At 40.5% G+C, this 23,220-nt stretch overlaps 1 protein-coding gene across 1 annotated transcript in view; it reads left to right on the forward strand.

Moving 5' to 3' along the window:
- The window catches only part of LOC100664503 (contactin-associated protein-like 3), a 361,706-nt gene extending 340,296 nt beyond the window's left edge, over window positions 1–21,410 (forward strand). Inside the window, exons 22-24 of the mRNA XM_064291046.1 lie at window positions 6,796–7,044; window positions 7,246–7,293; window positions 15,860–21,410. Of these exons, the coding sequence (XP_064147116.1) occupies window positions 6,796–7,044; window positions 7,246–7,293; window positions 15,860–16,047 (485 nt within the window). The 3' untranslated portion in view covers window positions 16,048–21,410. The remainder of the gene's footprint in view (window positions 1–6,795; window positions 7,045–7,245; window positions 7,294–15,859) is intronic.
- Window positions 21,411–23,220: the final 1,810 nt, after the last annotated feature.

Raw genomic sequence — 23,220 nt, forward strand, 5'->3', positions numbered from 1 at the left:
AGAATGGGCTACAACTCAAACATTTAGCTAATATATAATTTATTTATTGAATGATCTTTTAAATAATAAAGATTCAGGTTAAATTATAACCATGTAACCCATATGGGAAAATACTAGAGAAGTTCATCAAAACCTCAGAATAGGGAAAGAGGAAGGAGAGCGAGACAGTGTGAGCACTAAGCCTTTCAGTATATTTTAATACCTCCACACACACACATACATGCATAGTTACAGCTACATGATTAATGATAGGAGGTGTGGGTATGTATATATCGTATATGTAGTGTGGACACATCTGTCTTGGAAGAAGTACAGCCAGAATGTACCTTAGAAAGGAGGAGGGGAGACTTTTTGTCTCACATACTTTGGACATGTTATCAAGAGGAACTAGTCCCTGGAGACGGATATCATGCTTGGTAAAGTAGAGGGTTATTGAAAAAGAGGAAGACCTTCAATGAGATGGCTGCAACAGTGGGCTCAAACATAGCAACAATTGTGAACATAGTGCAGGACTGGGCAGTTTAGTTCTGTTGTATATAGGACCGCTATGAGTCAGAACCTATTAGATGGCACCTAACAACAAATGCGTATATATATATATACATACACACACACACACACCCTAAACTGCCTATCATTAGTGTGTGTGTATATATAGAGGGGGGTAGTGCAAATGGCTAAGCGCTCAGCTACTAGCTGAAAGGTTGGTAGTTCAAGCCCACTTAGTGGTGCCTCAGAAGACAGGCCTTGCAATCTGCTTCTGAAACGTCAGTCTTGAAAATCCTATGGAGCTGTTCTACTGTGCACCCTGGGATTGTCATGAGTTCGAATTGACTCAAAGGCATCTAAAAAGAACTATATATGTGTGTGTGTGGGACTAAAGTACTTCACTACCCAAGTAAAGCCATGGAAACGATGGTGAGAAGGGAAAATATGCAAAAATGTTCCAAGTCTCATCTGTGCAAAAGAATGGGAGGGGGCCCCTCTGGGGGAAGGGAAAGCGGCACAAATATCCTAAATGTATCATATTCTGCTGTGAGTGCAGACAAGTGGTGGAAGAATTGAGTGCCTTGATGGGGAAATAATAATTCAGAGAAGAAAGAAAAGAGAATGAGAAACAAACTAATTAAGGCACCAAAAATAAGGAAAAAGAGAAAGAGGGAAAAAATTCATGTGACAAATACTAATGTGGAAGGAATAAAATCAGATATATAGGTTAGATACTAAATATGGACAGGCTAATTTCTATGAGAACCCAATTAAATGCACTTCTGCATATGACAAAGAAGGTTGGGCCAAGAGATATCACACCCCCCAAAAATTAAGCAAAAAATGGCTGTATTAATGACAAGTTAGAATTTAAATCTCAGAAGTTCAGAAAAACCCAGCAAAATAAAGAGGTTCAGTATCTTGTGATAAAAGGCACAGTTTATTAAGACAATATAAAAATCATAAATCTAGGTCATCAAGCTAGTATCAGTTAAATGTATTATCCAAAACAATAAAAAAATGCAAGGAGATATTGTTAAAATTATAAACTATGCATATATAGCAAGAAATTTCAATACTGCTTTTTCAGATTCTGAATGTCTAGAAGGACACAAAATGAATAGAGTGAGAGAAACCATCTGCTTTTTTTAAAAGGTAGTTATTACAATTTTGAGCATATTTTAGGCTTGATTCTCTAGAGAAGCAAAACCAGTGAAGCACCTATAGAGAGAGAGAGGGAGAGAGATTTATATCAAGAAAACAGCTCACACAGTTGTAGAGGCTGGAAGGCCCCAAGTTCTTGGGTCAGGCTGGAGGCTTCTCCCGACTCACATAGCTACAGGGGCTGACAAACCCATGATTGGCAGGTAAGACACCAGGCCTCTGGCTCACAGACTGCAGAGGCTGATAAATTCCAAGATCTGCAGGTAGCTATTACCTCAAGTCCCAAGAAACAGAAGTTAGATGAACAGGAGCCAGCTATAAGATCCAGAGCAGGCAAAAGCCCATGGTCCTTGCCAGAAAGTCAACCTATAGTGGGTGCAAGAAATTTCCTTTCAACTGATTGCCTACGTACCGCAGATCCCATCATGGAGGTGGTCAGTTATATCAGATCTCATCATGGAGGTGATTACATTATTATACGACTGCCAAACTGCATCATAACTGCTAAACTACTGAGAATAATGGCCCAGCCAAGAAGACACAATTCTAATGATCACAGAGCAATGTTGAAATTTTTGCATCGATTAAATGTACATTATCTGTATTACCAATGTTTTTTCCTTCAGTAATAGCATTTTACAGAAATGGAGCTCACTTATCTTTAAAAAATAAATTCCACAAAAGGAATCTAATTCATTAAAGTAAATGCCTGCTCTAGATGTGTTATATCATCATGGTCTTGGCAGAGCTCATACCAGACTTCAACCAAAAATGATTGGTAATTTGGTCAGTATGTTAGCCATGCAAAAGAAATCTTATCTGTATTGCTGTTGCAGCATTTCCCCATTTATATGCACACCCATGTTCATTGCAGCACTGTTTACAATAGCAAAAAGATGGAAGCAACCAAGGTGCCCATAAAAAGTAATTCTCTGAAAAGAAACTTCTTGATTTATAATAATCTTTTTTTTAATTTCTCAGAATTTATCTTTTTTATTTATTTATCGTCCTTTAGGTGAAAGTTTACAAATCAAGTCAGTCTCTCATACAAAAAGTTATACACACCTTGCTATGTACTCCTAGCTGCCCTCCTCCTAATGAGACAGCATGTTTCTCTTCTGCACCCTGTATTCCCCGTGTCCATTCAGCCAGCTCCTATCCCCTTCTGCCTTCTCATCTTGCCTCCAGGCAGGAGCTGCCCACATAGTCTCATGTGTCTACTTGAGCCAAGAAGCTCACTTCTCACCAGTATCATTGTCTATCTTATAGTCCAGTTGTCTGGAGAGTTGGTTTTGGGGATGGTTCGAATCTTGGGCTAACAAAGGGTCTGGGGACCATGGCTGTCAGGGTCTCTCCAGTCTCAGTCAGACCATTAAGCCTGGTCTTTTTAAGAGAATTTGAGATCTGCATCCCACTGTTCTCCTGGTCCATCAGGGATTCTCTGTTGTGTTCCCTGTCGGGACAGTGATCTTTGGTAGCTGGGCACCATCTAGTTCTGGTCTCAGGCTGATGGAGTCTCTGGTTTATGTAGCCCTTTCTGTTTCTTGGGCTTATCTTTACCGTATGTCTTTGGTATTCTTCACTCTGTTTTGCCCCAGTTAGGTTGAGACCAATTGATGCATCACAGATGGCCGCTTCCTAGCGTTTAAGACCCCAGACACCCCTCACTGAAGTGGGATGAAGAATGTTTTCTTTATACCTTTTGTTATGCCAGTTGACCTAGATGTCCCCTGAAACCATGGTCCCCAGACCCCTGTCCCTGCTACTCTGGCCTTTGAAGCATTTGGTTGTATTCAGGAAACTTCTTTGCTTTTGGTTTAGTCCAGTTGTGTTGACTTCCCCTGTGTTGTGTGTTGCCCTTTCCTTCACCTACAATAATTCTTGTCAACTATCTAGTTAGTGAATATCCCTCTCCCTCTCTCCCCACCCTCGTAACCATCAAAGAATATTTTCTTCTGTGTTTAAACTTTATCTAGAGTTCTTATAATAATGGTCTTATATAATATTTGTCCTTTTGCAACTGACTAATTTCACTCAACATAATGCCTTCCAGATTCCTCCACGTTATGTTTCGCAGATTCATCGTTCTTAATCATTGCATAGTATTCCATTGTGTGAATATACCATAATTTATTTATCCATTCATCCGTTGATGGGCACCTCGGTTGCTTTCATCTTTTTGCTATTGTAAACAGTGCTGCAATGAACATGGGTGTGCATATATCTGTTCGTGTGAAGGCTCTTAATTCTCTAGGACATATTCCAAGGAGTGGAATTGCTGGATTGTATGGTAGTTCCATTTCTAGCTTTTAAAAGAAGCGCCAAATCAATTTCCAAAGTGGTTGTACATTTTTACATTCCCACCAGCAGTGTTTAAGTGTTCCAGTCTCTCCCCAAGCTCTCCAACATGTATATAATAATCTTTAGTTGAATTGTACCACGTTCATTGCATTTCAATATACTTGGGACTCATGAATCTACTTGGAACTCCTCATACCTAAAGCTCTTTGATATCTCATATAGTTAACTTGATCAAGATACGTATTTGTTTCAAAAAGATGTTTATTATAATTACAACAATGTGAACATCATACCCATAATTTTAATTATTTTAGAGATGTCTTACCCAACAAGCTTTTACTTCTGCAACTTTAAAATTGCTGATAGAATTTTGTACACTCAAATAGCGTTTGCAGAAAGTCTCAAAGTCAGACCTCTTTTCTCAGAAGATACAGTTCTTTTTCAAGCCAGAAGGAATACTGATACAAACTATTTGGCTTTTAAGAATGACACACTGAAATAGCGAGATAAAGTTTAATAGGAATAAAGGTAAAGACCCTAATTGGATTCAAGAAACCAACCTCATGGGTTGAAGCTTCAGAGTATGTTGCTTAACTATAGTGACAATGAGGTACCACGTTTTTGTGCAAATATATCAGGCCTTCTGTGTTTGTTTGCCAACCTCGCCCTCAACCATCCCCCAACATATTTTCGTAAGCATGCTAATGCTAATTTTTTTAAGCAACATGTAAACATAAAATTGGCACAGTGGCACTTATGAAGATACCTGGTGGGGAGGAGGGCATGGTTGGCAAACAAATGTAGAAGGTGCACGTTATTTGTGTAAAAATGCAATAGTCTTTACTGAACTTGAAACTCAATGAAACTCAGTGGCTTAAGATGGTAGTCAAATATGGAAGAGTAGTTGTAGCATGAGCCATTGCAAATAACATCTTGACAAGGCGGGTCCTCTATACTTGCCAGACCACACCTGAGAGTATCCTATTTTAAAATGTTTTCAACAGCCCGAGCTATCCACAGAAGGGTGAGTTGCATGGTGATGGAACTAAGTTTATTCCTTTATTATAAAAACATATTGCATGCATCCTATGTAGCAGACACTAAGTGCTAGAGAGTAGGACATAAATCAATCACCTACTGCCCACCAAGAGCTTTCCATCTATCATGTGAGGCAAACAGCTAATCCAAGGAGAGTGACTTTCTATAACTGATGAATGGGGTGCAGCTGGCTGGCAGTCTGGTTTCAGAGTTCAAGTGTGGGGTTCAAAAACCAGCCTCACTGCTTACCAGCTCTGTAGCAACAGGCAGGTCATGAAATTCTGCTCAAAATCCTTACTCTCTGTTGTATTTGTGATAGTAATAGCTCTTTATTTTTCACAATGTCTAGCACATAATACATATTCAATCAAAATTATTTATGGTTATTTATAATTCATGATCAGGAAATGGAGACAAAAGAGAAGTACTCAAAACTTGAGCACAAAAGATAGATTGTCCTTTAAGAGTTAACTGTAACATACAAAAAGAATAAAACAGCTGAGATTCTTAGTGGGAACTTCAGGACTGACTCTTAAACCAACCCCTCCGTGCCCCCAAATACTAGTAGAATGTATATATATATATATATGGAAATCTGCATATATCCATTAAAGTAGAAACAATAGCATAGTGATGCTCATTTATCCATCCCCCAAAGTGAGCAATTATGAATATGTTCAAGTAAACAAAATAAAGAAAATCTTGTTCAGAAAGGAACTGAAGAAAACAGGCCTGGATCCTGTTAGCCCTTCCCCTTCCCGAGCCACTTTATTTGTACTAAGGTCTTATGTTACTAACTTCTAAACCTTATGCTCCTCAGTTACGGAATAGGAATAATAACACTCATATAACTGCTGCAATGATTAAATCATAATCTCTGTAAATTGCTTAGCACCTGGAAGCTATTTGGTGAAGTCTGGTGGCTATTTTATTGTTAGAAAAAAGAGGGTCAATAAGCCCATTTAAGCAGGTGAAGTGGGGAGGGAGTTTGGCAGCATATGCCAAGTGTCCTGATCATTCTGACATAATTTCCTCTGCTAATATATGGACGCTTCCCAGCTGGGTAGGCACATTTAAGCATTTGAAATCCACAACTAGCCCCCTTTGTTCAGAGTTCATGCTTCTAAACAAGCAGAATGCTGGATTCAGACATCATTGCAATTCATACATGGATTCTCTGATCTCCTGTGTCAATCTCTGCTCTCTATCGGTCTTGTTATAACCGAACTTTGTGAGGGCCGGGATGGGGCAGGCAGGGCGCCTCTTATAAGAAGGGGCCAGAGAGGCCACCAGTGTGAAGGCGAGGAAATGAAGGCAGTTGTGAAGTCCGCACTGCTGCGCCTGTTAGGGCAAGGGCATCCTTGGGGCGACCTCTGGGACACGAGAGCCGTCTGGCAGAATAAAGGGTTGTGGGATGACAACAAAAAGGATTCCCAGAGAGCTGTTGTCCGCATGTCCAGGAAACATTTCACCGTAACTCCCCGGATTATTGGCCAGAAATCCCGTCACAAAATTCATGTTAGCCATCATCCGAAAAATTAAATGGCAGAGAACACCATGCATTTGCACCCCGTGACTGCGCCTAGGGAAGCTGCAGTTTGCTCACAGGCAGTTCCATCTGCTCGTGAATTGGCCAATGACTGACACCTGCCTGTCGCTGGCCAAGCCTGCTGGTAAAGGCCCGGGCCGTCTTTTCTAACGACGCGGGGACTGAGGAATGGGAGGGAGGTTGCACGTTGCGGTCGGGCAGATGTTGCCTATTCCTGTCGGATAACTAGCTTTGTCGGCTTCTCTCGCCCGCAGAGCCCTCCGGCGCGGACCCCGACACGCGGCGCGCCGGCGCGCGCGGCTTCACCGGCTGCCTGTCTGCAGTGAGCTTCGGTGGGGCCGCTCCCTTGAGGGCGGTGCTGCACTCCGGAGGCCCCGCCCCGGTCACCGTCCGCGGCCACGTGGCCACCTCGTCCACGTGCGCAGCGGGGGCGGGGCCCGGCTCCCCGGCGCGGGAGCAGAGGCGGCCACCTGCCGGGAGCGCAGGTGCGTGGCGGGAGGCTGGTGGAAGTGTTGTGTTTGCTCGTTCCACGTCTCAGCCTCTGTCCTCTTCTTTCTATGCGTTCTTTATGTCTCGTTCATTTCTGCCATTCCAGTTGTCTTCGTCTTTCTCATGAGTACGAAGTTCTTAGCAGTCTTCCTTCCCGCTTGCCTCTGTCCTACCTGTTTCTGCTGTAGGTCGTTCTGAACCCACAGATGAGGGAGAGCCCTTCGTTAATGCAGACGGAAGTGACTCTGCGGTCATCATCGGAGGTAACAGGGCCACGAACGACCTCGTCCTTTTTTTCACTGTTGTTAACACAGTGGGAAAAAAAACCTCTGTAGAAACCGACACTGGTAACTGAGGTCGATAGCATGCCATATGTATTCGCTGATGGTCTGATGTAATTTTACTGAACTTAAATCGGCCAGAGACACTGAGAAGGAGGTGATGACTCCACTGAAGCACGTTTTTTAAAAAAAATAGTTGCAAATTACATAATAATGAAAGTTTTCTCATTTGAAAATAGCTATTAATATTCCCAAAGGCATATGGCATATATATATGCACACACGTGTATATATACTTACATACATATTTTGTATATATTTCTGGTGCTCCAGTGGCTAAGCACTTGGCTGCTCACCAAAAGGTCTGAAGTTCCAACCCACCAGCCACTCAGCGAGAAAGATAGGGCACTAGGCTTCCAAAGAGATCACAGTCTTGGAAACTCTGTGAGGGCAGTTTGACTCTGCCCTATAGGGTCGCTGTGAGTCAGAATCGCCTGAACGGCAAAGGGCGTATGTGTGTGTGTGTATTATATATATTATATAATAATAATAATAATAATAATAATATATGTACATATATATATACATAAAAACCAAATTTGTTGCCGTCGAGTCTGTTCTGACTCATAGCGACTCTATAGGACAGGCCAGAGCTGCCCCATAGTTTCCAAGGAGCGCCTGGTGGATTCAAACTGCCGACCTTTTGATTAGTAGCAATATCTCTTAACCATTACACCACCAGGGTTATATATATATATAATTAAATAACATTTTCATGGCTATTGGACCTATCACTGACTGTGAGTTATGTAAAAAGCAATGAAAGCATAAAATAAGATTAATATCAGAAGGGGGGGCGGGAAACACTGCTGTGGAGTCAATTCTGAGTCGTGGGGACCGTATAGGACAGAGTAGAACTGCCCCATAGGGTTTTCAAGGCTGTAAATCCTTATGGAAGCAGACTGCCACATACTCCTCTGGGGAGTGCAGCTGGTGGGTTCGCTTAGCCACTGCATCACCGGGCAAAAGCATAGTTTTGTGTCTTAATGTTTAAGATGAAAAATTTGCATGGTTTAGATGCTTCCCTCAATATAAGCTTCCCATGTAACCTTATTTTTTTTTAATGTATTGAACTAATGGACTGAGTAGTTCATGGTTATTTTAAATTGAAGAAGTATAAGTAAATACATCTTAAATATATCTTCCTTTTTATATAAAAATATAATCTCTGAGGCAAGATTTATCCAGATCTGACTAAAAAAATGAATATTCCCTTTTCGTCTTCATCATTCTAAAGGACGTTTTGATTAGATTGCTGGAATGTGAGTTAGAAGCTCTGCTTCACATACAGAAGTAAACTGTCATTCCCTGCCATGCCACCAAAATATATGGTATTTACTGAGAACTGAGTGATGCCACTTTGTGTGCACGGTTTCTGTGTTGTACCCTGATCAGATTGGATCTATTCATTTAACCCACATTCATCTAGACACTGATTTTCCTCCAAAAATTAGGAAAGTATTTAGACATTTTAAAACCAAAAAAAACCCATTGCCATCGAGTCAATTCTGACTCATAGCGACCCTATAGTACAGAGTAGAACTGCCCCATAAGGTTTCCAAGGAGTGCCTAGTGGATTCAAACTGCCAACCCTTTGACTAGCAGCCATACCACTTAACCACTACGCCACCAGGTTTCCAGATATTTTAAAGTGCTAACCAAATCACTGTAAGGATGTTAACATTTCCATTCTTATCTCAATTCCTTTTATTTTTATAATAGTGAGTTATAAAGATACATTTAATATGACCTCCATATTACAACTGGATGAAAAAATATAAAACCAAATGTTCGTTACAGTGTATATTCAAAAGGAATAGTTTAATATTACAATTTAAATTAAGTCTTAATCCTAAATCATTTGTAAGTTATTTTTAACAAGAAAACTTCATTACAATGTAAAAACTTACATAAAATAAGTTAAATGTGGTTAATGCGTTCAAGATAGGAATCCAAGTCTAACGAACTTGGCAAAAAGTTATCCTAGGTGCCCTTCCGTCTTAGAGAGCAAAGATAATACTTAGACTGTTGACAGAACAAAAAATCTGGCCTTTGGAATTTCATTGCTTTTGGATAAATATTACTGGCAAGATTTGTGAAGTAAACCAGTGCTAGTCCCCTGAGAAATCCCACTGGGCTCCTGGGAGGTGGTGGAAGAAGGAGAACACTTAAGTTCACCAGCTCAGGGGCGTCACAGAGGTCAGTTCACTAGGCCTTGCAGTTCTGTATCTGATTTTGGTCTTTGCATTGATCTGGTTGTCCTATGGCCCGACAACTGTTGAGTATATTGACCTCTATTGTATTCCTCAGTGTCATAGAAGACTGCACCCTTATGTGAAATATTTGATCCAGTTAAAGAATCATTCCAATCAGTGCTTTCTGTCTGCTCTGTGTTTTACAATATTGCTTTTCCCTCATGCTAACCAAGTGAATAGTATAGGAAAGGAGAATTAACGTAAAACAATATTCAAGCTTGTGAAACCAGAGGGCACAGTGGGTTTCTTACAAAGGGACGCATATGTAGACAGAAGGATGAATGGATAGACCCAGAGACAGGCTAATGTGAGCACTTGGAAAGAGACACATTTGACACTGGGGTTTCTGATAGGCAGATTATAGAATGCCTCAGATGCATTATTCAAATTATCTCAGTTTTTTCAGAGAATGAGTGAAGATAGAAGTTATTCTAGCATGCCATCAATCCTGACAAACAAGTAAACCAGAGTTAAAAATGATTAATCACATACGTAAATGCCTGGTTGTAAAGCAACAGTAATTTTATAATCAAGTGGCCTGATGACTGTAATTGAGATTTAGTATTTCCTGACACTGCAATTACGTATGATATCTGTCTTTAAAGCAAAGCTCTACAACCAAACATAAAAATAAGTAAAGTGACTCTATTGTTTGTTCCAACAGAACAAGGGGATACTGTTTGATTTAAAATTAAGAAAGGTATGTGTCAGGGTTATGTCCTTTCGCCATACTTACTCAGTCTGTATGCTGAGCAAATAATCTGAGAAGCTGGGCTATATGAAGAAGAACATGGCATCAGGATTGGAGGAAGACTCTTGGACAACCTGTGTTATGCAGATGACACAGCTTTGCTTGCTGAAAGTAAAGAACTTGAAGCACTTACTGATGAAGATCAAAGAGTACAGCCTTCAGTGTGGATTACGCCTCAACATAAAGAAAACAAAAATCCTCCCAACTGGACCAATAAGCAACATCATGATAAACAGAGAAATTATTGATGTTGTCTTAGATATCTAGTGCTGCTATAACAGAAATACCACAAGTGAATGGCTTTAACAAAGAGAAATTTATTTCTTCACAGTAAAGTAAGCTAAAAGTTCAAATTCAGGGTGTCAGCTCCAGGGGAAGGCTTTCTCTCTTTGTCAGACCCTGGACTAGGAGCTTCTCCACGCAGGGACCCTGAGTCCAAAGGACACACTCTGTTCCCGGCACTGCTTTCTTGGTGGTATGAGGTCCACCTGTGTCTTGTGCCTCAAAACACAATACAATCTTATAGATTGAGTCCTGCCTAACTAACACAACTGCCACCCGTCCTCCTTTATTAACATCATAGGGGCAGGATTTACAGCATATAGGAAAATCACACAATACTGGGAACCATGGCCTAGCCAAATTGATACACACATTTTTGGGGGGACATAATCCATGACAGATATTGTCAGGATTTCATTTTACTTGGATCCACAATCAACGCCCATGGAAGCCTCAGTCAAGAAGTCAAATGATGCATTGCATTGGACAAATCGGCTGCAAAAGACCTTAAAGTGTTAAAAAGCAAAGATGTCGCTTTGAGGACTAAGGTGCACCTGACCCAAGACGTGGTATTTTCAGTCGTCTCATATTGATGTGAAAGCTGGACAATGAATAAGGAAGACCTAAGAAGAATTGATGAGGAATATTGAATATACCGTGGACTGCCAAATGAACAAACAAATTCGTCATGGAAGAAGTACAGCCAGAATGCTCCTTAGAAGTGAGGATGGCAAGACTTCATCTCACATACTTTGGACACGTTATCAGGAGGGACTGGTCCCTGGAAAAGGACATCATACTTGGTAAAGTAGAGGGTCAGTGAAAAAGAGGAAGACCCTCAATGAGAGGGATTGACACCGTGGCTGCAGCAGTGGGCTTATACAGTAACAATTGTGAGCATGGCGCAGGACCGGGCAATGTTTCATTCTGTTGTACACAGGGTTGGTATGAGTCACAACCAACTGAACAGCACGTAACAACATTGTTTTTCCAAAATTAGAGGCAAAATATATGACAAGTAATGAATATTATAATTAGTTGGGTTAAGAATAATTTTAGTTACTGTTATGGTTAAGAGTAATAATATTGATGATTAACAACCATCTGTAGACCATTCAGATTCAAAACATAGAATCCTGCTACCACATTTATATTGGATTTAGCAGAAGCATCTGTGCTGTCTCTTCCCAGGGGACATAAGGTAGAGTCTGGGTTCCTGAAGGTAGAATCTGCCTGACCAGAAGCTGTACTGTTTGCTCAGATGGTCATGGTGAATCTGTTCAGCACAACGTAAACTCAGGAACCCCTGTGAACAATTGCACCCGCCTAAGCTTTGGGTCTGTTGGGCTTCACTATGGTTGTTTATGCCCATCTCAGAGTAGAATGAAGAACCCTAATTATGCAATACAAATTTCTATTCACATAACTAAGCAGTGCATGAGCTTTCTAATATTCAGAAATTGGAGATATAAATTAATTCCTGTGTCACTCATCTTAAAAGTATATTGAGTACTGATGCTTTTATGTATTTGCTTTGGCATATATTTGACATGCATTCTCCACTAATATAATAGGTTGGTAATGTAGCTTTATGGTTCTCGACCCTGCCAGCACATTAAAACTATCTGAAGAATGTATTAAAAAATATTGGTGTCAAAGCCTTTACCAATTTTCTTGTCTAATGTGCAGCCAGGATTGACAACCACTGGCATTGCTAATGTTTTCAATATTTAAAACATTTTCATCTGGAGATTTTAAAGAATCTACTTTCCAAATAAGTGAATATAGTAAGTATTTCTACATTTTTTAAATAGTGGGGAGTATTAGTTATCTATTGCTGTGTAACAAATGACAAGTTTAGCAGCTTAAAACAACTCACATTTATTATCACACAGTTGCTGTGGGTCAGGATCTGGGCACAGTTTAGCTGGGCTCTCTGCTTAGAGTCCCACAAGGCTGTAATCAAGGTGTACTGGGCTGGTTCTCATCTGGGGGTTTGACTGGGGAAGGAGCCACTTTTCTGTACATGTGTTTGTTGGCAGCATTTAGTGTCTTGTGGTTGTGGGATTGAGAGCTTCCAGTTTTTTACTGGCTGTTGACCAGAGGCCACTGTCATAGATTGAATTGTGCCCCCAAACAATATGCATTTTATTGGCTAGGCTTGTCCTCTGTGTGGTTGTCCTCTCTTTTGTGATCTGATGTATTTATCCTATGTATTGTAAATTCTCTATGATTTTAATGAGGCAGGATTAGAGGCAGTTAAGTTAATGAAGCAGGACACAATCTACAGGATTAGGTTGAATCTTGAGTCAGTCTCTTTTGAGATGTAAAAGAGAAGTGAGCAGAGAGGGGGGAATCACCTACGACCAAGAAAGAAGAGCCAGCAGTGAGCACGTCCTTTGGACCCAGGGTCCCTGACCTGCGAAGCTCCTAGTCCAGGGGAAGATTGATGACAAGGACCTTCCCCCAGAACCAATCAAGAAAGCCTTCCCCTGGTGCTGGTGCCCTGAATTTGGACTTCTACCCTCCTAAACTGTGAGAGAATAAATTGCCGTTTGTAAAGCCATCCACTTGTGGCATTTCTGTTATAGCAAAACTAGTTAACTAAGACACAATTTGGTACTAGAGTAGTTGGGTGCTGCTGTAACAGATACCTAAAATGTGGAACCGTTTTCGAAATTGGCTAATGGATATAGGCTGTAAGAGTTTTAAAGCGCCAAAGAGTAAAAGCCTAGATTGCCTCAGACTGTTGGTGGGATTACGGACATCAAAGACAATTCTGGTGAGGATTCGGAAGGAAGTAAGGAGAGTTGTAGCGTAAGAAATGGCACAGATGAAGCAGCGTCAGAGAAATGGCAGCAGGATACCAGCTCGATACACTGTTGGAGCTGACCCAAGGAGGGAGAGTTGAGTGCCTTCGCACAGGAGACGGAGTGGGGTGCCTCCAGGCACTTATCAGTAGAGCTAAAGAGCTTTGGAATACTTGCACAATCAGGGGAGAGGCTGGGCCCACCCAAGGGACCAAGGGACCGAGAGGCCAAGGAACCAGGAAGCAGAAGTTGAAGATATGAGGAACACAGGAAGCAGAGCTGCCTCAGTCTCAAAGGGTAGAGCTATGACCTCTGAGGTCTCAAAGGGTGGAGCCATGGCTCCTGGGTTTCAAAGGGTGAGGCCACAGCCTCCTAGGTTTCAAAGAGTCAGATCTGTACCACTTTGGTTCTGGAGTGTGGGGCTGCCTTTCATGAGTGCCAGTAGGTTGGTGCCAGATCTGATGCCCAAAGCTGAGGGGGCGGGGCTGCCATGCCCAAGGGGCAGAAGAAAGGGGCCTGCCAGTGCTGAGGGGGTAGGGTCATTGCTCAGATGGACTAGGAGAATGGGGCTGCCCAAATCCATGGGAGCAGAGTTGCAGCTCCAGTGGGTCTGAGAGATGGAGCTGAAGCCTAGGAGAATCTGGAGAATGTGGCCAATTCCTAGAGTCTAGAGGGCCAAGCCATTGTGTAAATGGTCTCAGAAAACAGGATTATTTTGGAGCCTTGAGAGCTAAGGTAATGTGTTCTGCTGACTTGTTTGGTGCCTATTATCCCTTCTTTCCCTCCAGTTTCTCCCACTTATGGTGGAAATGTCTACCTTGTGCCTGTTCCACCATTGTACTTTGGAAGCAAATAACTTGTATTCTAAATTTCACAGATGAAGAGAAATCTTGCAGAAGGTGAGATTTTGGACTTGGAGTTGATTTAGGACTTTTGCTACGATATGATGCTGTGAATGTGTTTTACATGTGACAAGGACATGAATTTTTGGGTGCCAAAGGGTGGAATGCCATAGATTGAACTGTCTCCCCCCAAAATACGTGTCTTTTTGGCTAGGCCAAGATTTCCAGTATTGTGTGGTTGTCCTCCATTTTATGATCTGATGTATTTATCCTGTGTGTTGTAAATTCCCTATGATGCTGATGAGGCAGGAGCAAGACGCAATTTACAGGATTAGGCTGTATCTCCAATCTCTTTTGAGATGTAAAGAAGAGAAGCAAGCAGAGAGGAGGGAACCTCCTACCACCAAGACGGAAGTGCCGGGAGTGGAGCTTGTTCTGTGGTCTCTGGGTCCCTGCACTGAGAAGCTCCTAGACCAGGGAAAGATTGATGACAAGAACTTTTCCCCAGAACTGGCAGAGAGAGAAAGCCTTTCCCAGGAGGTGACGCCCCTGATTTTGAACTTCTAGTCTTCTAAGCTGTGAGAGAGTAAATTTCTGTTTGTTAAAGCCATCCATTTGTGGTATTTCTGTTATAGCAGCACTAGTTAACTAAGACAGCCACCTTCAACACCTAGTAGCCACAGCAGTTCCTTGCCATGTTGGGATAGCTGACATGCTGCCTGCTTTCTCACAGCTAGCAGGGAAAGAGACAGCCCAGCAAGAGGGGTGCTACAGCCTTATGTAGCATAATCACACCATCATGTACATGTCATCAGATACAGCCCATCATTTTTGTCATGTATTTTTTTAATTATTTTGTTTTTGAGAATATACACAGCAAAACATACACCAATTCAAGTTTCTACACGTACAGTTCAGTGACATTGATTATGTTCTTCAAGTTGTGCAACCATTCTCACCCTCTTTTCTGAGTTATTTGTTCCTCCCCGATTTACGTAAACTCACTGCCCCCTAAGTTTCCTGTCTGATCTTTCTAGTTGCTGTTATCAGTCTGATCCCATACAGATAGATCTTGAAAGAGCACAGTGCTCAAGGGAGGCATTCTTTACTAGTTAGCAAAAGTGTTTTTTGGTTTTAGGAAGACTTCAAAGAATATTTTTGGTTTAAGATTTAAAGATTATCTCAGGGCAGTAGTTTCAGAGGTTCGTCCAGCCTCCATGGCTCTGAAAAGTCTGGAGTCCGTGAGAATTTGGAATTTTGTTTTTGCCATATTTTGTTGGTTAGAAGCAAGGCACTGGTCCCACCCATGCTGCTGCATGGGAGAAAAGATGTGGCAGTCTGCTTCCATAAAGATTACAGCCTTGGAAACCCTAAGGAGGGCCGCTCTATCCTGTCCTGTTGGAATTGACTTGATGGCAATGGATTTGGTTTACATATACTGTGTATGTATAATTCGAATCTGGTTTTTTGGTTTTTTATGGATTCTAGTTAGGCCAAAATTACCATTTATCTTCTGACTTTATATTTTCCTTTCTCTTCCCTCCCTAGGTGTGATAGCAGTTGTGATATTTGTCTTGCTGTGCATCACTGCCATAGCAATATGCGTTTACCAACAGAGATGGTTTTACCAAAAAAACAATTCCAAAAAAAATGGAGACAATGTAGAGACTTCTCTGAAAAGTGAGCTCAACGTGCAAACTACAGTCAATGAAAGTCAAAAAGAGTATTTCTTCTGATTGGCAGCTGTGGGTTCCTTATGACTAGGACAGTGTGACTTTCTGGCTAGGCCAGGGGCTCTCAGTACAGGTGGTGGGTACAGGGCTGTCACTTTACCCACACCTAGCTCCAGGGACAGCAGAGGAGCCACTCTGTGCTGCTTCATGATCTGTTCATGTAACAGCAAGTTAGGTGTGGTCACTAATCACTGCTTGGCAGTTTCTGACTGTTTTCACCCAATCTTCTAAAAGGAAACATAGTCTGCGTAATGGCTGTGGGTTTCAACAAGGACAAGGCTTTGAGCTGTGCCCTGCTCTCTTAAAAATGTGATGCAGAAGTTTTATTTAGAGGTAAAAGTCACAGTTGGATTCTGATGTGTTGTGTTACATGGAAGACTATGCTGTGGTCCCTTTATTGATCACCTCCTAACATTTGGAACCCAGAAACACTTCTCAGATGGCCTCAGCTGGATTTTTTTTTCTGCTGTAAACCAGAGCCCATTGGCCAAAAGTGCATTAGAGACCTGGGAGGGGAAAGGTTTTGCTTGATTGCTTTATTATCTGACTCTTTTAAATCAGTTTGGGTACATTTCAGTGGTGAAATTAGTAGGGGATGTCAGCTATGAAACTGTAGTATTGAATTCAGTTATGGAACAGAAAATTAATAGGTAACAAAATGTGTACAGGATTTTAATATGTGATAATTGATAAGCTGCTTTTTTTTTGGATTTGTAATTACAGCCTTTGTAAATTTTAATAATGAACACCTATCATTGATCTCACAAAAATGTGTATTTTCTGACAAACTTGTGCCCAGATATAAACACTGCAAAGATACCCTTCATCCACATTTACAATGCTTGAGTGACATATAATCTTTAACTTATTTCCCTTAAATGTGGGGTGATTAGGTCAGTTTTTCTTTGTAGTCATGAAATTATCTTTTTCTGAAGATTTTCACAATGATCCTTTGGTTTTTTATGACTCTTTTCAATTACTAAGACAAAGTCACATTTTGAACTAAATCTTTCCATTTCCATTTCTAAATTTTGAACTGATCTTGTTAAAATTTTTCCCGAATCACCCTCTCGTGTCGTTAGTATTTGGAATATCAACTAAAGCAAGCTCATATGACTATATGATTCAAACTAAATCCGTTGTTCTTGTCATGATTCCAGGATCGTAGGTCAATTTTTCATACAGAGCCCAAAACAAACATATGCTGTTAACTGGTTCATGTCCTGTTAGAGCATATTTACTTTCTGGGAGAGCAAGGAATTCCTATCAACTGTGGCAAGTGTTCCAGTAACTACTTTTGTGGACAGTGGTCAGTATGGAGCTACCATTTGCAGCCAATAACCCAGCCGTAGTGAATAGGTGCTACACTATCTGTATCCCACCTGTCATGAGCCTCCCAAATATTGAGTAGATGACTTATTACTATGCGAGGCCAAACTGGAACTATATACATTCAGCCTTGCTATTGTCTTCGAGTATACATCTATTTTCTGTGTTCTTTTTAAAGAACAGGAAAGATAATCCTCTATCTTTGGTCTTTTCTCAAAAAACTGCCTTTTCTTATGGCATTTGTGTTCGTTTTCTAGGCGGTTTAACAAACCGCAAATACGGCACACACTTCTTATCTCACCGTTTCTGTGAGTCAGGAGCTGAGTATGGCTTATTTGGGTTTTCAGCAAGGCCGGAATTGAGTGTCAGCCAGGGCTGAGTTCTCATCTGGAGACTCAAGTAGGGAAGGATCCTCTTCCCCACTAGCGTGATTGTTGGCAGCATTCAGTTCTTTACTGCTGTAGGATTCATGGTGGTTTGCTTCTTTAAAGCCAGCAAAGGACCCTAGAGCAGGTTTGCTAGCAAGAAGGAGCCTTAACTGACAACATAATCACAAGAGAGACATTTGCTCACCTTTGCCATATTCTTTCCGTTGGAAACAAGTCACAGGTCTTGCTAACACTCATGGGGAAGGGATTATATGAAACTATGAACCAGGAAATGGAGATCATGGGGCCACCATAACTCTGCCCACCACAGCACGGTATCTGTACTGATGTTTCTTTAAAATGATGTTAGTATAGTATCATATCAAGAACCTACCTTGGTGAATGATAACACTTCTTTTGTAAAGGCCTGTACAGACTGGGGAAGGATTCAGCATGAATGTGGTAGGCTCTTTGTGATGCATTAGCTGAATGTCAACAATATAAAATCACTGCAACTTTACAGGCGATCATTTTAAGTCCCGGAAGATTCCAACTCTTCCGTTGCCGCAGATTTACAGATAGTGGAACCCACCACACTCTACTCTGTCTAGAGAGACAAGCTAGTTGCACCAGCCTACGTTAATGTGTCATCCACTTTCCCTTACTGATTAGTAAATGTTACTTATTTGTTAGCAAAACAGCATTTTTGAATTGAATTAGGAAAACATTTTTAAGAGACGTTGTATGAAATTTGAATTATAGTACTGTGTTGTTTTTTCCCAGAATATTTTAAAATGTGCAGATGTACACATTCTTTACTGGTATGTACATTACTTTACCTTTTCTGTGTATATGGAGAGTATTAAGATGTTAGCTTTTTAGAATGGTGTTTAATTTATTGAGTACAAACTGAAAGAAAAAATAGATATTTACTGATTACTATAAGTTAAACTACCTGTGAAAGTAGATATTTAAACATATGCACATAACAGTTTAACAATCAGGAAGAAAATTTGTTGATTGCTTACCATCTGCTCAAAACTGGTTAACCACATTTTTCTCCAAAAGAGCACTATGTAAATATACTGACTCCAGTTGGAAATAGCATCCATCTATGATATAAATGTTAAAAGATCATAATTCCCCACATGTTATTTTGAAACAAAAATGGAAATAACATAAATAACACTCCTTATTGGGGCTGGAACTTGAGGATTTCTCTCTCTTCACTCCACTGTGAAGTGAAATCCACCTCGTTAACCCCCAAGTATTATTTAGCTTCCTAGAAAATCATGTTGGGATGCTTGTATTTGTCTAGAATAACCACTAGTTCTGGAACATTTTTCACATTCTTTCATATAGAACATTTGATGGATGATTAGTTTCAATTGATTATATAAAAATATAAAGTTCATGGTCCCTGCCTTGAAAGTGAACAATTACAATTGATGCACTTTTTATCTAGGCTAGCCTGAAACTGGAAACCCTGGTGGCGTAGTGGTTAAGTGCTATGGCTGCTAACCAAGAGGTGGGCAGTTCGAATCCACCAGGCCCTCCTTGGAAGCTCTGTCGGGCAGTTCTACTCTGTCCTATAGGGTCGCTATGAGTCGGAATCGACTCGACAGCAGTGGGTTTGGTTTGGTTAGCCTGAAACCCATGGTACAAATTAGCTCTGATTATACAAGTGGGTCATCAAATATTCTTCAAAATGAGGGGGAGGAAACAGACACAGCTTAAATCAAACATGCTTAGTTGATCCACCATTTTCTAATCCATGGAATAAAATGTTCAAGGAATCCCTCAGTATCCCCAAGAGATCCTGGTTGACCCTGTTTTACAAAGTCTGGCTTATAACGAGTGGCAACATGGAAGAAAGAATGAGAAATTGATCGTTGTTGTTAGGTGCTGTCAAGTAGGTTCTGACTCACACTGACTCTATGTACAACAGAACAAAACACTGCCTTGGTCCTACACCACCTCACAATTGTTACGCTTGACCCCATTGTTGCAAACACTGTGTCAATCCATCTTGTTGAGGGTCTTCCTCTTTTTTTGCTGATGCTCTACTTTACCAAGCATGATGTCCTGGGAAAAGGATTTGTATGTGTGTGTGCGCGTGTGTGTCTGTCAGTAGCCACACTGGAGCCATGACGTATTTACAAATTCAGAGACATTAACAGATTTAAGAAAGATGGAAAGTAATTTACCCCTTCAGCTGAATATAAATATTAGTGGTAGATCTTTGGGTGACCTAAACCTGCATATGACTAGTACCAGTTTTTGAGAGAATGAAAGAATATTTTAGTAAATTTAAGAGGAAACCCTGGTGGTGTAGTGGTTAAGTGCTACAGCTGCTAACCAAAAGGTCAACAGTTCAAATCCACCAGGCACTCCTTAGAAACTCTATGGGGCAATTCTGCTCTGCCCTATTGGGTCGCTATGAGTCGGAATTGACTTAACGGCAATGGATAATAAAATAATAATGGGTACACAGTTCAAGAAAGAGTCAAGATTTTATTTAAAAAAAAAAAATTTCACTGCCACAATTATACAGGTTGTCTGTTGGAAGGAACATGAAAATGTCATCCAGTCCTTTCCTCGCTCTTCACAGTTCGTTCAAGTTGTTTCTTCGTCTAGAATAACACAGTTTAATAGTAGCTAAGTTCATTATCTAGAGTCTCTTTCCTCTGTACTAGACTCATGGGTGTAGCTCACTTTAAAATTACTGCTCAGCATTTCATCAAAGGAGCAGACACTAGTATGTGGTGTAACCAATGCAGATGTCGATGATGTTTTAGGGAGGCTAGCTAGACACTGGAGTCCCCGGGTGGTGCAAATGGTTAAGTGCATGGCTGCTAACCAAAAAGGTGGAGGTTTGAGTCCACCTGGAGGTGCCTCAGAAGAAAGGCCTGGTGATCTACTTCCAAAAAATTGGCCATTGAAAAGTGTGTGGAGCACAGTTCCACTCGGACACTCACGGGGCCACCATGAGTCCGAGTCACCTCCACAGCAACTGGTTGGTTATTTAGGCATTAAAATTGCCGTATTACTGGAACTAGCAGTAGGATTAATATTGCATTAATCACGCTGGTGAGAAAATAGGCCAAAGCGCTACCCTGTGGAATCTCTGTTTACAAAGTACTAACAGTGTAATAAATTGGCCATAGTTTCTTTATGACTGAAAATGATTTATTTGCATTTTATTGTATTATTGTGTTAAAAAGACAAGACAGTAGATCCAGACTTTATCATTTATCATGTAAATAAAAGTGCTTCTATCTCAGGTCTAACCTTGTCTTTAGATTTTGAAAAATGAAATTTCTTTACCTAGCTGGTGATGTTGCCTAAACATTAAAGAAATCTCTTTAAATAGAACCTTTGCAACTGTGTGTAGTGCTTTGCACCACTGATGTCTCACTAGAATTCTTAAACCAGTGTGGTGAGACATATATGTTATCCTCATTCTTACAGATCAGAAAGCTGGGGCACACAGACCTCCATCGCTTTGATATCTACTGTGTAGATAATTAATTACTGACGTTCTGTTCTGGTGCAGGTCTTGACATTTCTACCAGGTGACTTGCTCCCCTGCTCTGCAACAAGTGGAAGTATCTGTGGCTATATTTTTCTTTTGTTTCAATCTTTTAAGTTATGTTTTATATATGTTAAAAAGTATATCTAATTTTTCTGCCTAGCTACGCACACAACATTCTACCTGCTGGCACCAAATTTATGTTTTGAGTACTTCCTAGGATCTTTAATATGTGGAGAGAAATTCACTACTGCTTGTGCTTTCATTAATGCTCAACATAGTAAGCATATATTATATATCCACCAAATGTTTTTCTAAACATTTAAATACTTTTACAGTGTATAAATTGTAAATTTTATAAATTAAACCTACTTAGGCTATCTGAAACCTTAAAGTATCTTAACATTTTATTAGCTAAAATGTTTACTATGTCAGCTTCTCTTAAATGTTTAAATAACCTCAAAAAAAAAGACAAAACCACTAAATTATGAAATTAATTACAAAAACCATTCTGACCTTTATATTCAACCTATTACAAAATCATTGATAATGTGTGATTATTTTTATTGGTTTTATTGTTTCTACTTTGCTGAGGTCCCTGTAGTTACATTTACACCTTCTAGTAGTTTTAATAACTTGCTTCATCCAGAATGAGAAAAATACCACCTCAGACCAACCAGGTGGAAAGCTTTGGATTGCTGCCAGGAGATTCTTGGTTAGGATGTATACCTTGTTGCATCTTGCATGGTCCTGTGAATGGAAGCCCATGTGCCTTGGGCTGCACTCCCTCTTACTGTCAAGGTTAATTAGGTCATCCACATCAAGATTTTCTTGAAACACATCCTTCCCCATGAAATCCTGGTGACTGCGTATTCCACTTCTGGGAGTGGCCACCCGGTGGTTTTCAGCCCAGGAGACACAGGGTTTTGTCTTCTTGTCTGCTCTTTTTCAGGTCTGGACATTCAGCTAACTCATCGTGTTGCCATGCTGTTTGAGCTGCTGTCTACTTGGTTGTTTTATGTGACCCTCAGAACAAACCTAACCTTCCTGTTTTTGTGCCAAAACCTACCTTTTCTAGAACTCATCATAGGAATTCTTCCATTTTAATAAAGTATTGAAAACCCAAATCTGAAAACTTCAGTTGTTGTTCAGTTGATTTCGACTCATAGCAAACCCACATGCGTCAGAGTAGAATTGTACTCCGTTAGGTTTTCAATGGCTGATTTTTGGAAGTAGATTTTCCAGGCCTTTCTTCCAGTGTGTCTTTGGGTAGACGCAAACCTCCGACCTTTCAGTTAGTCGTCAAGTGCATTAATTGTTTTCACCACCCAGGAACATCTGAAAACCAGAGTACTTATAAGAATTTTACTTGTGAGTACTGTTGGAAAGGTCACATCATTGCTGACACACTTTTGAGATAGCTTTGGAAGGAATATTTTGAGGTAATGAATTCAAAGATGTATTCCCAGTTTAAGAAAATGTTAATATGTTCATATATTCTTCTAATAAAAATTTAACCAATTAAAAGGCTTAGCACAGACCATGGCACGCAGTACATCCTCAAGTTACAATAACATGTACTATCTTGATGGAGTTAGTCAATTGATACAATGCAGAACTCAAATATATGAAGTAAGCTGAAATGGAAATTAGAATGATTTTGGGGGCTATATTTCAATACAGAAGGTTAACTAAAATATTGTAGGCCATATGGGGAAGTGTGTCAATGGAAAGTAGTTAATTGCCATTTATTCTACATGCTGGAGACATTTGGATCATTTTATCTATGTGCATAAAATATGGAACTAGGGAAATAATGGGAGCAGGGGAAGTGGCTGTCACCACTAGGAGACGTGATTCCTCAACACCAGAAGAAACTAACAGACACGGAGCAGTAATACGTAGGGCCGGGTCCTGATTGCCTACCGCATTTTGGGCTGCACACAG

The sequence above is a fragment of the Loxodonta africana genome, chromosome 9, assembly GCF_030014295.1.
Source record: "Loxodonta africana isolate mLoxAfr1 chromosome 9, mLoxAfr1.hap2, whole genome shotgun sequence".
In the NCBI taxonomy this organism is placed as follows: Eukaryota; Metazoa; Chordata; class Mammalia; order Proboscidea; family Elephantidae; genus Loxodonta; species Loxodonta africana.